Source organism: Brassica napus, chromosome C3, assembly GCF_020379485.1.
Source record: "Brassica napus cultivar Da-Ae chromosome C3, Da-Ae, whole genome shotgun sequence".
Taxonomy (NCBI): Eukaryota; Viridiplantae; Streptophyta; class Magnoliopsida; order Brassicales; family Brassicaceae; genus Brassica; species Brassica napus.
Window position 1 is genome coordinate 50145979 of NC_063446.1, and position 15429 is coordinate 50161407.

At 35.5% G+C, this 15429-nt stretch overlaps 1 protein-coding gene and 1 long non-coding RNA gene across 2 annotated transcripts; both read left to right on the forward strand.

Annotated features, from left to right (window-relative positions):
* The first annotated feature begins 1099 nt into the window (after positions 1-1099).
* On the forward strand, positions 1100-1768 carry LOC125583141 (secreted RxLR effector protein 161-like). Its single transcript, XM_048749727.1, has one exon. The coding sequence runs from the start codon at positions 1100-1102 to the stop codon at positions 1766-1768; it is 669 nt and encodes a 222-aa protein (XP_048605684.1).
* A 6890-nt stretch (positions 1769-8658) lies between these two features.
* LOC111211114 lies at positions 8659-9769 on the forward strand. Its single transcript, XR_002662287.2, has 2 exons — positions 8659-8740; positions 8813-9769. It is a non-coding gene; the product is annotated as an uncharacterized LOC111211114 (long non-coding RNA).
* Positions 9770-15429: the final 5660 nt, after the last annotated feature.

The following is a 15429-nucleotide window of genomic DNA, read 5'->3' on the forward strand; positions in this document are numbered from 1 at the left end:
GTTCCAAAGCCTATAGACTCTATGATCCAGACACAAGGAAGGTGATGGTGAGTAGAGATTTGATTTTCGATGAGGAGAAGCTTGGGACTGGTCGTCTACAACAAACCAAGCTGATTGTGAACCGAGCATGCTTAACCTTCCACATGAGGGTGATATAGAAGAAGGTGATGATCAAGGTGATGATCATGGACATGAAGCTATAAACCAAGATGAGAAAGAAGAAGAACATGCAGATCACAATGCAAACCAAGACGGTGGAGGCCAACCGTTGGTGACTAGACAAGGCCGAACCATAACAAAACCAAGATATCTCGATGATTATGTGCTACTTGCAGATCAAGAAAGTGCAATGCTGTTGCTCACAGTGGATGGCGAGCCAGAGAACTATTTTGAAGCAGAACATGTACGAGAATGGGTTGAAGTGATGGTGGCCGAGTTGGAGTCTATCACAAGAAACAAGACATGGGAGCTTGTGGATAGACCGGCTGGAGTGAAACCTATAGGGTTGAAGTGGATCTTCAAGATAAAGAGAAATGCGGATGGTACAGTGAGCAAGTAAAATGCGGATGGTACAGTGAGCAAGTATAAGGCGACTCGGAACTATTCGGCTCTTAATAGCCCTCGCAGCAACAAACGGTTGGGAGATACGTCACATGGACGTGAAGACCGCTTTATTGAATGGAGATCTAAAGGAGTTAGTGTGTGTAACTCAACCCGAAGGTTTCGAAAAGAAAGGAGAAGAGGATCGAGTTTATGTGTTACTCAAGGCTTTGTATGAGTTACGCCAAGCACCCAGGGCATGGAATGTGAAACTCGATCAGGTTCTCAAGGAGATGAGATTTGAGAAGTGCACGAAGGAACCATCAGTGTACCACAATACTGAAGGAGGAGACGTCTTGATCATAGCCATCTATGTTGATGATCTATTTGTGACAGGAACTTCACTTAAGGTGATTAGGCAATTCAAGGAGGAGATGTCTAAGAAGTTCGAGATGTCAGATCTAGGTAATACTACCTTGGCATAGAGGTGATTCAAGGAGCAGACGGAATCATAATAAAACAAGAGAGGTATGCTCAAGGAATCCTATGTGACACAAAGATGGAAGCGTGTAATGCAACTCAAATTCCAATGGAGGCAAATTTGAAGATCTCAAAAGCTAAAGATGAACGAGAGATAGATGCTATAGAGTTCAGGAGAATCATAGGATGTTTGAGGTATCTGCTTCACACAAGACCCGACCTGTGTTACGCAGTTGGTGTTCTTAGTCGATACATGCACAATCCGAGAGACTCTCATGGACAAGCCATCAGGGACATACTGCGGTATGTGAAAGGAACAACAAACTTCGGTCTGGTTTTCAAGAGAGATGGGTCAAGGAGTGTCGTTGGTTATAGTGACAGCAGTCACAACATTGATCCCGATGATGGGAGGAGCACGTCAGGACATGCATTCTACTACGGTTCATCATTGATTACTTGGACATCGCAGAAGCAGCAGACGGTTGCATTGTCATCATGTGAAGCAAAGTTCATGGCAGCAACAGAAGCAGTGAAGCAAGCTATATGGATCAAGGAATTGTTGAGTGATATATTAAGCAAAGAAGGCGAGAAGGTCAAGCTTAGTTTCGACAACAAATCAGCCATTGCTCTAACAAAGAATCCAGTTTTCCATGGAAGTAGTAAGCATGTACTCAAGAAGTATCACTTCATTCGTGAGTGTGTGGAGAATGGACAGATCGAAGTGAAGCATGTGCTGGGTGTTGAGTAGAAGGCCGACATCCTTACCAAGCCATTAGCAAGGATTATGTTCAAGAAAATGAGGAGCTTTCGGAGTTCAAGAAATTGATCTCTCTAATTCAAGTTGGAATTAAGGGGGTGAATGTTGGATAATTCCAAGCTTGTGGAAACTTAACATATTATTAGATGTTTAATATGTTAAGATAAACACAATTAGGAAACCTAGAAATAGGAAAATGAAGTTTCTATTTAGGTTAAGTTTGTGTTTTTCATATCCCACATGTTAAAGGGAATTGTCTTTCATATAATATAGGTCTCATGGAGAGGTGTTCTATGCATAAGATCTAAGAGTGAAACATTGAGAGTAGTTTTGAGTAGTTTCTAAAGCTAATAAGAAAAGTTGTTCTTATAATTTTTTGTTTCCTAAGAGATTTGAATTTCGGTCAAACAACAGTCTCTGAAGTCAAACAGGTATGAACCTGTCGCTGCTTCTACTTACTAGCGGCTCGAATCATGGTATCCATTCTGCTACTCTCCTCTCCTCTCCTTATAGCTGAACCGTCTATTTCTGCAGTCTTTATTTCTTTCTTATTTTGCTTTGTGGGTTATTCTTCAGATGATCTGAAATCTGAAAAGTTTCAAGATTTGCGATGAAATCTTCTGACTCGGCTTTATTTGGTTGCATTTCAGTTCACTCACACTCGAACCTGGTAATATAACTTCTTTCTCTTTAATTGTAATTGATCAAAATTGTTTAGTTAAGAACATAGATGCTGAACTTTGTGTTCGAAACTGTAACGTTTCTTAGAATATTGTTATGTAAAAAGTTGAAAGATTGCATTTTTAGGGTTCCTTGATAAGAATAAAAGCCTTAAAATGGTTAATGCTCCCATAATGTTTAGTTAAGCTTTGTGTTAGAGTGTCTCCAGGTGTCTCTGTTGGTAACATCTAATGGAAATCATATGAAGATTGCTACAAGGTTGCTTGATCCTTTTCTTGCTCACTTGAAGACATCAAAAGATCAAGTTGCTAAAGGTGGGCTGCTCAATTGTTCTCAAGCCTGAGGATAGTGACAGTGCGACTTTGTTCACTATTGAAAGGTTTTATACCAATATAAGATTGTTTTTAAATGATATTTTTTTTCTTGGACACTGATTAAAATTGAGACTCTTTTTCTTCTTTGTTATCTTTAGGTTTCGATTTGTGAGCAATCAGATGTCCTAGAACGTGTTACTCTACAAACTGAGATAATGCATATCAAGGAAAAAAATTGGTATCTAGAACAATTGTGTAGCGGCTGTAAATGTTGTAAGTAAGCTTTGATTTTTGTATATACATTGGTTGGTGAATTGACAGTTATAATGTTCTATTGTATCAGTCGATGGATGATGATCAACGACCAAAATGCTCAGAGAGTACATAAGGTTTTTTTTTTTGGTGCCAAAAAATTTAGATGTCAGTCACTAAGATGTTGTTTGCCTCTTGGCCCTTGATCTTACAATTTAACTGGTGCAGTCTGGGCTTTTCCAAAGGCATATGTTTGTTTACAAATCAAGTCTCTGTGTCTTTCTATCTTTCATCACTCTCTCTCTCTCTTCATAGTTAGCTCAATAAAAAGGAAAATGAAGTTGCAAGTGTTGTAAATATATTTCTGGTGGTATATTCAAGGTACTTATTCATCTTGACCACGACTAAGTTTTCTCTAATTTGTTTTCCTTCATTTCTCAGTGCATTGCTCTGTCTTCCAGATCCGAGAAGTTCTTATCCTTTGTTATTAGTCTTTGATCTTTGCCTGAATCTACTAATTAGAAGTTGTGTTTGAAACTGTGCTTCTTTCTCTGTTTATAGTCTATTCACATGCCTGTTTTTGTGTGAAGATAAGATCTATATCATTCTTCGATATTGAGAAACATGAAACTGCAAATTCCAGGTGGTCTAGAGCTTGTACAAGAGCAGTAGGTTTGGTAAAGGTTTTACAACACTCGCTTGAGGCAGTAATTTATAGAGAGACTAATCTCAGCTTCAGGTTCCTTTTAATTCTACTTTTTTGGATTGAGCCTAATCTGATCTTGGATTATGCACTTTTTGCAACATATTGACCCTAGACATCGGTATGGACACAACCTGCATTTTTACTACAAGTTGCTCCAGTGTCAGAGTAGAGACCCTTACTTCTACTGGTAATTGCTTCTCACTGACTCCTTTTTCCCATTTCGTGTAAAAAAGTTTGAGCCGAATCTTGAAATATAAACTTAGATGTACATTTAATTGAAATGTTACAGGTTTGATATTGGCAAGGGGAAAGAATTAACAATGTCGATAACTTAGAAACTTATTTTCTTTTTGTTGTCATGTTTATGCTGTGTGTATATGGAAAGAAAAGCTTATGAGGTTGTTGTGGAAGACGACAAATTCTTCTACAAGAATAGTGGAGAAATTCTTCAAAATTTTATTATGGATAAGAATGATTCCAAATGGATTATGGTGCTCAGTTGTTATACGTTGGGAAGAAGGGTACGTTTCAACATTCAAGCTTCTTAGCTGGAGAAGCTACTGTTTCTGCATGAAGATTTGTTGTTGAGAATGCTGTTCTTAGGGCTGTTTGGCCATGGTCCATGCTTAGTTGCAATTTTTTAATTTTTGGTATAGTAGATTTTATAATTAAAAAAATTACGGTTTTCAGTGTGTTGTGAGTATTGTTAAGAGAACACAATAAATTCGTGAAAAATTGTGTTCCAAAAGCTTCAGAAAATAAATGAGTTATTTTGAAGAGTACAATATTCTTATTTGGCTTTCAGGCCATGGGTTTCATGTATGGGGTTTGTCGTACATAGTTGCCAAAAATACTGTTGATGCTAAGGGTTGGTCTAAGAAGGGCATCACTCATCAAACTATCACTGCAAGCAACATGAACTGATATATATTTTAAGAACCCCTTTAGATTCTTTAAAACCGTAAATAAGAACTTCATTGTCAGTTGAAAATGGCAAATCAGTGATTCTGAAGTCGAACATGACGTTTGAATCAATTGTGATAAACAAATTAGTTTTATGCGAAACCAAATATGCTAGATATAAGATCATTTAGATTTTTTTTTTTTTTTGAAACACTAAGATCATTTAGATTATAATCACAATTTAGTTAAGTCTTTATTCATTTTCCCTTTGCGTCACATTCCAACTATATATTTGGATGTTAAAAAGAATAAATTTTGGGTTTCGATCATGGCTAATATTTTTATGATTATAATATATCTATATATAAATCTATTATAATAATTATTTTTTGTCATTATAATAATTAGGTTGAACATAATAAAATTAACCACAATCTATTATACTAATAAAATTATTTTTACTTATTTTCTTTCCAACAAGTAAAAATTTATTAAATAATAAAATAAGTCTGTGAATATATTTATCTAATAAACGAAGTAACATTTACTAAATGATAAGATAAGTATGTGTATATATTTATCGAATGTACAAAGTAAATATTATCATTATCTAAATTTTCTCGCTTAGATTTTTCTCTTATTTATTACAGAAAAATATTTATGAAATGTTTTCCTACTCCGGGATCTCACATTAAAAGTTAAGGTAGTTAAAATTATTAATACTCTTAATAGTAATTAAATTTATCTTTATATAAGTAACTATAAATGTATTATAATAACAAAATTATCATCACCTATGTTTCTTTCAACAAAGATTAAAATTTATAAGATATTAATATAAAAATGTGTATATATATTTATCAAGTAAATCAAAAAAGCATTATCATTATTTCAATGTTGTGCAGAAACAATTTCGAAGAGGGAAAAGAATATATGAAAAAGCTATCATGGGAAAATAGTCAATTCAGGTTCAATTAATGTTGGACCATGATTAAGAATTCACTTACTGGATTCAGAATCATTTTGAAGACAAAGTATGTAACCAATACATTTACAATGAAGCCACTAACGGATTGACACTTCGACATTGACAAAACATGCGAGGATTGTTATTACTTTAAGAGGATGAACAAATTTATTATCTTCTTTGGAACAAAACAAATATTAACCAAAATCTTCATAATATCTTTTAAAAATTCTCTGACATATAATATTTTTACAAAACTCAATAGGTAGTAGGTGTTTCGTACATACGAAAGGGCACCATCGTCATTTTACACGTATTTTATCTACAAAATTTGACAGAGTTATACTGATATTGGCATTGCCCTAATTTCGCCATGTTTCATTGGTTTTAAGAAAATTATCCCTTAAAATATATATAAAAATTATAATTTTTAATGATAACAATTTGTATATCATCTATCACTTTTGTTTAACTTTATACTATCAAAATTAATTAAACAATTATATTAACTATACAATAAAATTAAGATTTTTTATTATATGTTATATTTTAAATTTTTAAAAATGGCTATAAATAAATAAAACTGGTAAGAATTTTACGCTAAATTTTTATGATCAATGGTTTAAGAAAATTTAAACAAAAAGACACAAATTATCATAAGACACAAATTATCATAAATCCATATGAGTAGGATGTCATTTAATAGATATTTAGATTCAAAATAATATATATATATATATATATATTTAAATATCATTTAAATTAAACAATATACCATATAAAATACATAATTATTTAAATATCAAAAAAAATTCGAACAAGCATTTAGCATTTAATATTTAGTTTCAAAATTTGCATTTAATTTTTAAAAATGATTGAAAATTATTAAAAATATTAAAAGTCCCATACTAAAAAACTTGTTATCAATGGTTTAATTTTTTTTTATAAACAAAAAAATAATCATAAAACCATATGAATAAGAAACTCATGTTATAGATAGTCATATTAAAAATATACAACATATCGATGCTAGTAGTATCATTTAAATTTAATTATATATCATATAAAATAGATAATACATGATTGTTTGGATTTATTTACCATAAAATGATTGTAAATAAATAACAGTGACTATTTTGATTTATGTGCTCGCGCCAATTAATTGTATATGTTATTTACTTCTCGGTTATTCAATATATTTTATTATTCCATAATGTGTAAAGAACATAAATAAATAATAGTAAACAAAAATATATGTAGTTTTTTTCCCCTCGTTCTTCGAGAATTAGATGCACTGTTCATTACGTCCAAAGCGCAGATATTAACCTAGATATTTGTTCTATAAATATCTTTACTTTTATCTTTTTCTCATATAATTTTTAGAGCTACATCATATACATTTAAATAAAATATTCTACTAACTAAATTTTACGGCATATTTCGAGAGCTACGGTTCAACAAATCTTCTCAAAGTCTTCGGATAATTTTTATGCAATTCCAAAATAAATTGTTTGCACCTAGTCACCGATCACACTTTCTTGTTTCAAATTGGTTTCTTTCATTATTCCAATATATATATATTTTTTTCCTTTCATTATTTATTAGGACATCTATACAATTAAAACATGATCTTTGTTTTCAGATTTCCTTTACAATACTTTGGAATATTATTTTGGTGCCATTGGATTTTATAGAAAGTTTTGGTCTTCATTAAGGGTATTTTTGTCACGTGTAAACTGGTTCAGTTATATCATTTCTTTCTTTACCATTAAGCTAACGACTAGACATCTTTATATATAAAAAAGAGCTTGAATCCCTCCCAGAAGGTCCAGCTCAGATGCCATGTCATCAATTAGGACTCTCCTGATGCAACACCTGTCCTCATTTAGCAAAACGCAGCGCTCTGATTTTTTTTTGTTTTCGTTATCGGGCTCATTTCTGTTTTCGTTTACGGCCCGATGAACAAGCCACCTTCACTACGGCGCTAACCCTAATTTTCTCGATCGTTACCCTGAGTTTCATATCGGCGGCGAGGATACGATCTATTGTTCTCGTAACGGATCACGACTTTAATCACATTAATTCCGACGCCTACTAAGAGCCCTTCAATGCGTCGGTCCGGTCTGCAAAATCTGTAGTCTCTGCTATAAATAGGTTAGTATTCACCCTTCTGGAGATCTTGCTCTCTTCATCTCTCTGCTACTTATCTCTTTTATTCACGACCTTCTACTCATCTCTCTAAGTGGCCATCTCTAGGGTGTTTTTTTCTGATTTGAAGACCGGGAGGTGTTCATCGGTTGTGGAGGCTAGGCTGCTAAGATACTGGGAGGCTAAGAACGTTAAGCAGGGTGGAGAGCTGATGTGGGTGGATATGCTTTTGGTCGATGTTAATGTGAGTGAATTTTGATTTTCCACTCTTCTTGATCATTGGCATTGATTGTGTTTCATGTGAATCTGACCATGTATTTAAATAGAATCAGTAACCGAAATATTTTTTCCGCATATATATTTACGTTTTTAGAAAAGTAGATAATAGAGTATCTTACGTTTGAAGAACCCTTTTTAGTTTTTTTTAAAAGTCATCAACTTTTGATTATGGAACTCCTTCAATTGCTCAATCGTCATATGTAAGTCTCAATTCCCTGAAAATCATCACTTTGTTCCTTTATATCGCTCATGTTGCTGCTCTTTTTTTATTTTATCTTGGGCAGCTGATGCTTATAGCTAAAATTTTGCGCAGGACATAGCGTCTTAAGAACCATGAGTGAGTACTACAGCAGTAATTTGTTATGTGATCTCGAACTCAATATGCTGAGATGATGCTAATGCATGATTTGTTATTAGATTGCCTCGCAATATTATACATATACACATATATATATATATATATATATATATATATAATATCCATGCGACATGTTGGACGGGTTCCGTTTCAAATTCTTTGACGTTTCCATTCATTCAAAGAATTTGAAACAAACTGTGGTCTAAGAGGTGAGTTAACTCTGGTAAATTTTGATGTTCTTACTTTGATGGTTTTATCTGTATTAGGTCTGGAAGCTAATCTTTTGTTTTTGTTCAATTTTTTTCCAGAATTTGATTCAGAAGATACGAAATCACCATGGATGAGTCTCAGAATGGTAGGTTTACTTTACTGTGTTAACGTTTGTTTTGTGGCTTTGTTACGCTTCTAAATTGACACTGTTATTTAGAATTGGAAAAATCAAACGCCACTGGACTGAATGATCAAAAAGGCCAACCTTGCAGCTGGTGAATCTGAGTTAGATGACGAAGATGAATCTGACTCTTGACTCTGATGAGGTGGATTTTAACTACTTTTAAGTAGTGCAACATTTTTTTAGTGAGTTGTGAGTAGCATTGACTCACTTAATTTGTTGAGAGCTATGCTCTTTATACTGATTTCGGAAATGTGAGGCATGTTTTCTTTAATTGGTTTTAGATGGGTTCAAATGATGATAAGGATGACTCAAAATAAGAGGAGGAAACATCGATGAAGGTATTTTCTTAAAGAATTGGCCCTTTGCACTAAGAGGTTACAAACATTTTTGCTTAAGGCTATATCTCTTTCACGTTCCAGGATTAAGCTAACTGAGTTCAATTTCTGCCCTCAACATCAGACCTTTACTGTTGCCACCATCGTCTCTCTACAGCAAGATTTGATGTTGATACAGCCCTTATTCAGTTCATACTTTGCACACCTCTTTATTGACATGAAGCTTAACATTTTTTATTTTAAACAGGAAGGGCACAACTATCCTGGAGGTGATGTGCCTTCTGCCACATGTAGCTCCTGCAACTGCTCAGATGGTGATAAAATAACTACTGACTAGTTCACCGGAGGTGATGGCAATCTCTCAAAAGACCCCGGTGCATCGGATGCAACAGCCGCTGCTGAGCAGCCCACTTCTGGCGGAAGCAATGCAAAGGAACAACTGGTTTCAGCAGCAGGAAACACACTCTTTAAAGCACGGAGTAGTTGTTCAAGTGATGGAACTGAAGACCCTAATATTTATCTGAACCATCTTTGACATTATATTTTTTTACCACAAATTTTGTGATTTCTTTACCATGTTTGTTTTCTCCATCAAGTTTTATGATATGAACCATGTTCGCTTCTTCTTCCATAAATAATAACGTCTTTCTACTTATTCCACTCACGTGTTGGTTGTTATATTCTAGCTATTATAAAAACTAGGCTTCGTTGACAAATGAAGTCAACAATGATCTTACACATTAATCTATGGCTACTTTGTATCACCATTTTAAAACCCAATGTAATGTTACTTTTGTTTTTTTTTTCCAACGAAATAACTGCACACACTCTGAGATGGGAGAGTTTGATTACTATTGATAAAGAAACTGCAACACTAACACCAGTTAAAGCTATTATTTTGTCTTTTTGGTATCATGCATTATTATTGTGCTAATAACTTGGATGGTCTAGGAAACCTCAAAAAAATCTAAGACTTTGATGTTTTTATTCAGGCCTAAGCTTAGCAGTGAGACAGAGATTTCATTCAGCTCAACTTCACATATTTTCCATCGACAATTGGGTGTCCCCGAATAAAGATACATTTATCCCAACCTCAGTCTACTTGGTTTCTCTTAATGCAAATTATGTAACTTCGTCTTCTCATATCTCTATTCTATTTCTATTATCATAATTACTAAAATTCTCTCATTTTCTCTTACTCTGACTCTGCCAGATCCAAATGTTAATATATAGTACGTTCGGCCAATGGCAAAGTAAAAAAACAAAACCTACATCATCTCTTAAGCACATTAACATTAGTCCACATTCTCTGGATGTCACCTATATGTAGTCCACCACTGAAAATAATAAAAACCTACATCATTTTATTTACTCATCTGCCCGCCCGTAAGGCGGATTTACCCTAGTTATTATAATTGTCATACACTGACTTTGCAACATTCTACGGTCCGTCCTTTCTATATTATTAAAAGAGAAATACAAAATAGAAATGCCCCTTAGTTTTACCGCCTATTTACACTAGAATGCCATTGAGATATTTGTTGAAACTATATTTAAGTATGCTTGTTTTTTCCTAATTTAAATATTAGATTTAATCATATATGTCTTTCCTAATTTAAATAATAGATTTCATTTATCGAATCTTAACCAAAATAGATTTCTCTATAGGTTTCCTATATATTTCGTATTAAAATATTAAATATTTTTCAATATTTATTAATATTTATTAGTAATAAATAATAAAGTAAGAGACCACATATCATAATCCATTTATATAATTAGAAATAAAATATAAAGTAATCTGTTCAAAAATTATTGGTATAATGTTTTCATATATATGTAAGTCCAATTAAAAAATGATTAAAATAACAAAATATAATTATTGAAAGAAATAATTAATTTTTTATGTTTTAAAATGTTATATTAACAATTAGTTAATACATTTAAATTTAAAAATATATATTATACTAATTTAGTACAAAAAAAATTTTATAGTGAAAACAAATATTCAAACGGTCATAGGTCAAGTTCTAGAAATAAACAATAACAGCACATGATAATTTTTATTTAACAATTTTATTTAATAGAAATTATAATTCCAAATTTTTTATATGTTTCGTGAATCTATAAAATTTAGTTTATTTTTTTAAGGGGTGCTAAAATTTAGGAATTCGAAAGAATTATGACCCAACCTTATATTGTTTTAGTTAGGATAATTGAAATTTAAATCAGAATATTTTATGAAAGTTTTAATTTTAATTTTTGTCATACCTGCATAGTTTAGTTTTTTATTTAAATTTATGAATAGAAGGTGCAATTTTATTTTGTGATATACTTTTGTCTTTGTGAAAAATAAATTAAAACATATACTACAAAGCTTTATGGAGTAGGAGAAACAAATATATGACTTTAAAAATCATAAAGTTATCTGTAAAAATAGAAGAAGAAAAAACAGAAGAAGAATACCATAAATGTTGACCATAACATTATTTTGTTCGAAAAACCACGTTTGAAAATATGGTTAGGGTTAAAAATATTTACCATTAATGATGTATAAATAAGATTTTATGTATATAAAATTGAAAACAAACATCTGCGCAAACGCGCGGGTCAAGGTCTAGTATATATTAAGTTACCTACACTCGACTATACATATCATTATCTTTGTTTGCTTTCTATTATCAGTACTTCATTACACAATGGTGGATAAATTTGCAAGTGGTGCTCGGAGTTCTCTTTTCTACTTTGTTATATGTTGATTTCGTACCTCCGGTTTGGTTATTAAAATCGGTGGTTGCTTCTACACAGTTTTTAGTTATTGTTGTCAAAATATCTTATATAAATAAAAATTTAAATTTAATAGAATCTATAAAAAAAAATGGATTTTTGGTTTAAATGGGTTTGAGATTCAATAGAGATCGATCAAAAGGGGGATTAAATAAGATGGGTTTGCCTATTTTAATTTCCCTAACAAAACATCTGATACGTTTTTACTAGATTACATTAAAACTTTAGACTAGTGTGCTCCGTTCGAGATCTTTGAAATCAAAATGATCTGAAACGAAACAATCAATCTGTGTAAATATCCATGATACTGCATGTTATCTGATTATACTGTTTGGATTCTATTGTTTTTCATTTTGATTGCTTTATTCTCATTGTTTCTCTTTTCCACATAGTTTAGCATTATCTCACATGATCTAAATGCAGACGATCAAGATGATAAGTGTAACATTACAGTTTGTGGTATATGAAAAAGTTTTATATATGAAAAAGTTTTAAAAGAATTTATTTGACTACCTATTTCACTAAAGTGCACTTACTTTATTGGTAACACATCCAAAAAAAATTCTAGATTTAAGCGTACTTGGTTTGAAGTAGTAGATGAATGGATGACATATCCGGAAGTGATTCGTGGTATCATGTGAGTTAGAACAAAGCACGGAAAAATATCATGTGGTGATTGCAGAGTCAGTAGACATGGCTTTTGTGGGAACGAAATTCGCACTGTCGATTTCCGTTTAAATTAGGAAACTAGGAAAACCCTAATTTCCCAGAGGTCCCAGAGATCTGTTAATACCACACGCTAAGCAATCAGAACACGAGATATCAACGACAAAGTACAAAAATCGTAAAAAGAGAGCAAAATAGGTCTTATTCCGAATCCGTGTTTAAGCTTTACAACAAGGTATAAGCCTGGGCTCGAGAGCTGTCGGCGAGATTCCTAGTTCTAGCAACCCTAAGACGGCTAAACATAATTGAGTCGCAGCTCGAAATAACAAAAACGGAAATATGCGTAAATCGCTCTACGTGCTAAGTTTGCTCCGAAAAAAGTCTCTCTCCATGCCTCTCGCCTAGGACTCCTTATATACTGGCTCCTAGGTCGGTTTACGCTTTTCCTCTTCTGCCCTTAAGGCGTCATAGCATAAAAATAGAAGAATATTCCATTTTTTCCGATCTTCGTAATTATCTTCAAAATTTCGTATTTATCCGCGGAAACTTGACATTTATCTTTCCTTGCGAACCAAGCGTAAACCGTCATGCAGCTTACGGGCTGTTGGTTAAGAAATCGTAAGTTGGGCCTCGAGTCATGTCTTAGGTCCCTTTGGGGCGTCTTCTGACTCGAAGCGTTTATTACGGCTTCTTTCGATAAAGAACGAACTTTCGGCGGTTTATACCGTAAAGTTTGATCGATGACTTAGAATGGCGGGAAACATGAAATGGGTTCGCTGCGGTCTTCGTATCGACGTTTCGGAAGAGCTCGGTTGTTACGTAGCGACCGAGCGGAACAGACACTTGGTCGCTACGTAGCGACCGAGCGGAACGGACGCTCGATCGCTACGTAGCAACCGAGCGGAACACGCGTTCGGTCGTTGCACGGCGACCTTTTTCGAGCTCTTGTCTGATGTCTCGTGTTTCCTCCGCAAAGCTTTTCGTAAGAAAGAATCTATTTCGAAAAAGTATTTGTCGAAGAAAGTTCTCATTTTCTTCTTCGGACATTTTGAATGATAACTTCGTCGTAACCGTTTTTGACCCCAACAGTTAGCCCCCCAGCTCGTTAGAGTCGAGACTCTTGCGCGCGGTTTGACGATATTGGCAAAGTTAGGCGTATTGGACGAAGTTTACTTTAAACTCCGCGGATGAAAATTCTTGAGAAAGTATATATTAAAAGTATAAAATTCCGAGCCCATACTTCTATTAGTAGTGAGCTCTTGTCATTCATTTGCTTCACACCTTCCCTTCTTCAAACCTCCAAAACCTCTCTAGCTCCAAATCTTTTGCCTTCAACATGTCTTCTTCCCACGGTGACAAGAGAAGTTCCGATGTTGAGATGGGCGAGGCCACCTCTCCGGCTCCGATTCCGACTTCTCCGGTCGAAGCGCCGGCTTACGTTGCTGACCATCTCTCCTTTCGAGAGAGACTAGTTCGTCGCCAAGCCGAGAAGGAACAGGTTCGAGCTGGCGCCGAGTTCCCATCCTCTTCTGCACTGGCCATTGCTCCGGGTCACGGGACCGAGGTCGTAACTCCGCGAGACGCGGGAACTCTCGCAGACTCGGGCGTTCCGGATGCTTCGGCTCTACATGCCGGATCATCCACGACTCCGATTTTCGTCGAGGATAAGGAGAGGGCTGCTGACTCTATGCCTCCTCCTCCGGCCAGGAAAGAGATCGTTATAGCGCTGCGCGCTCCTAGTGTTGTTCAGGTTGCTCAGCCTAAGGGCCGGAAGAGGAAGTTTACCAAGGGCGGTGACGGGGAATCTTCGCAGCAAGGAGGCTCGAGCATAGCATCGGGGCTTCACGGAAAGGTTTGTCGCTCACTTGATCTCTTGATTGTTATATATTTTTATAAAAGACAAAAAATCCCTAACTTTCTTCTCGTTTCGCAGTTCATGTCGTTGATCGATGGGATGATCAGCGAGTGCGGTTCTGAGACCAGTCGTCTTGCCGGGGAGTTGTTGGAGCTGCAGGGTAGATGGTCTGAAACCGAGGCAATGCTGACGGCTGTCAAGGATTCTCACTCTGTGAAAGTGTCGAAACTCGAGGTCACGATAGGGGAGCTCGAGAGGGACCTCGGGAAGACGGCGAGTTCACTGCTTAAGGAGAAGAAAGCCAGGAAGGCTAAATCTTCAGAGGTGCATCAGCTTCAGCGTCAGAACGAGGGCGATGCAGGATTAGCGAGCCGCGGGATCTGAGAGGCCATGGACGCTCTTCGTTCTGAGTTTCAGGCTCGCTTGGCGAAGATCTCTTCCTTTCTGGGCTCCCTCGAGTGCATCCGGAACAGGGATTTAGCCTTGGCGACGATTGAGGGTGGGGTGGCCGTGGTTCAGTCGTTCCAGAGTGAGACTCCTCCGACCTTATAGGCCGAAGAGGCCCGACTGTCTGGCTGCAAGGGAGATTTGGCAGTCGTGGATGGAGATTTCGATCTCATCCTAGCTGACCTGAAATCCGCGTGCTTTCTTCCGACGTGGTCAGAAGGTCCAGAGGGGAAAGATCCGGTTCTCGGAGAAAGCGGAGGTGATGCGGCTCCAGGCTTGGACGAAGCGACGGGTGAAGAGGGAGCGTGAGTTCTGAGGATGACTTTGGTTAGATCTCTCGCGAGAGATTTTTTTTATTTTTGATGTTTCGGCCTTAAATGGCCTTATATCATATTTCGGGACTGGCCGTATGTGGCTTTGAATCCTTGCCGCTCTCCGGCTTTCTTTTTATGACAAGATGATCGAGTTGCATTTTTCACAAGTTTACGTATGGCGTGGAAGAAGGGTGATGAGTTGTCGTCTCATATCCTTCTTCGATGTGAAATGTTTTGTTCGAGATC

What these genes read in the sequence shown, in the direction of transcription:
- LOC125583141 (XM_048749727.1), top strand. Translation starts at nt 1,100, where the DNA reads ATGGAAGCGTGTAATGCAACTCAAATTCCAATGGAGGCAAATTTGAAG.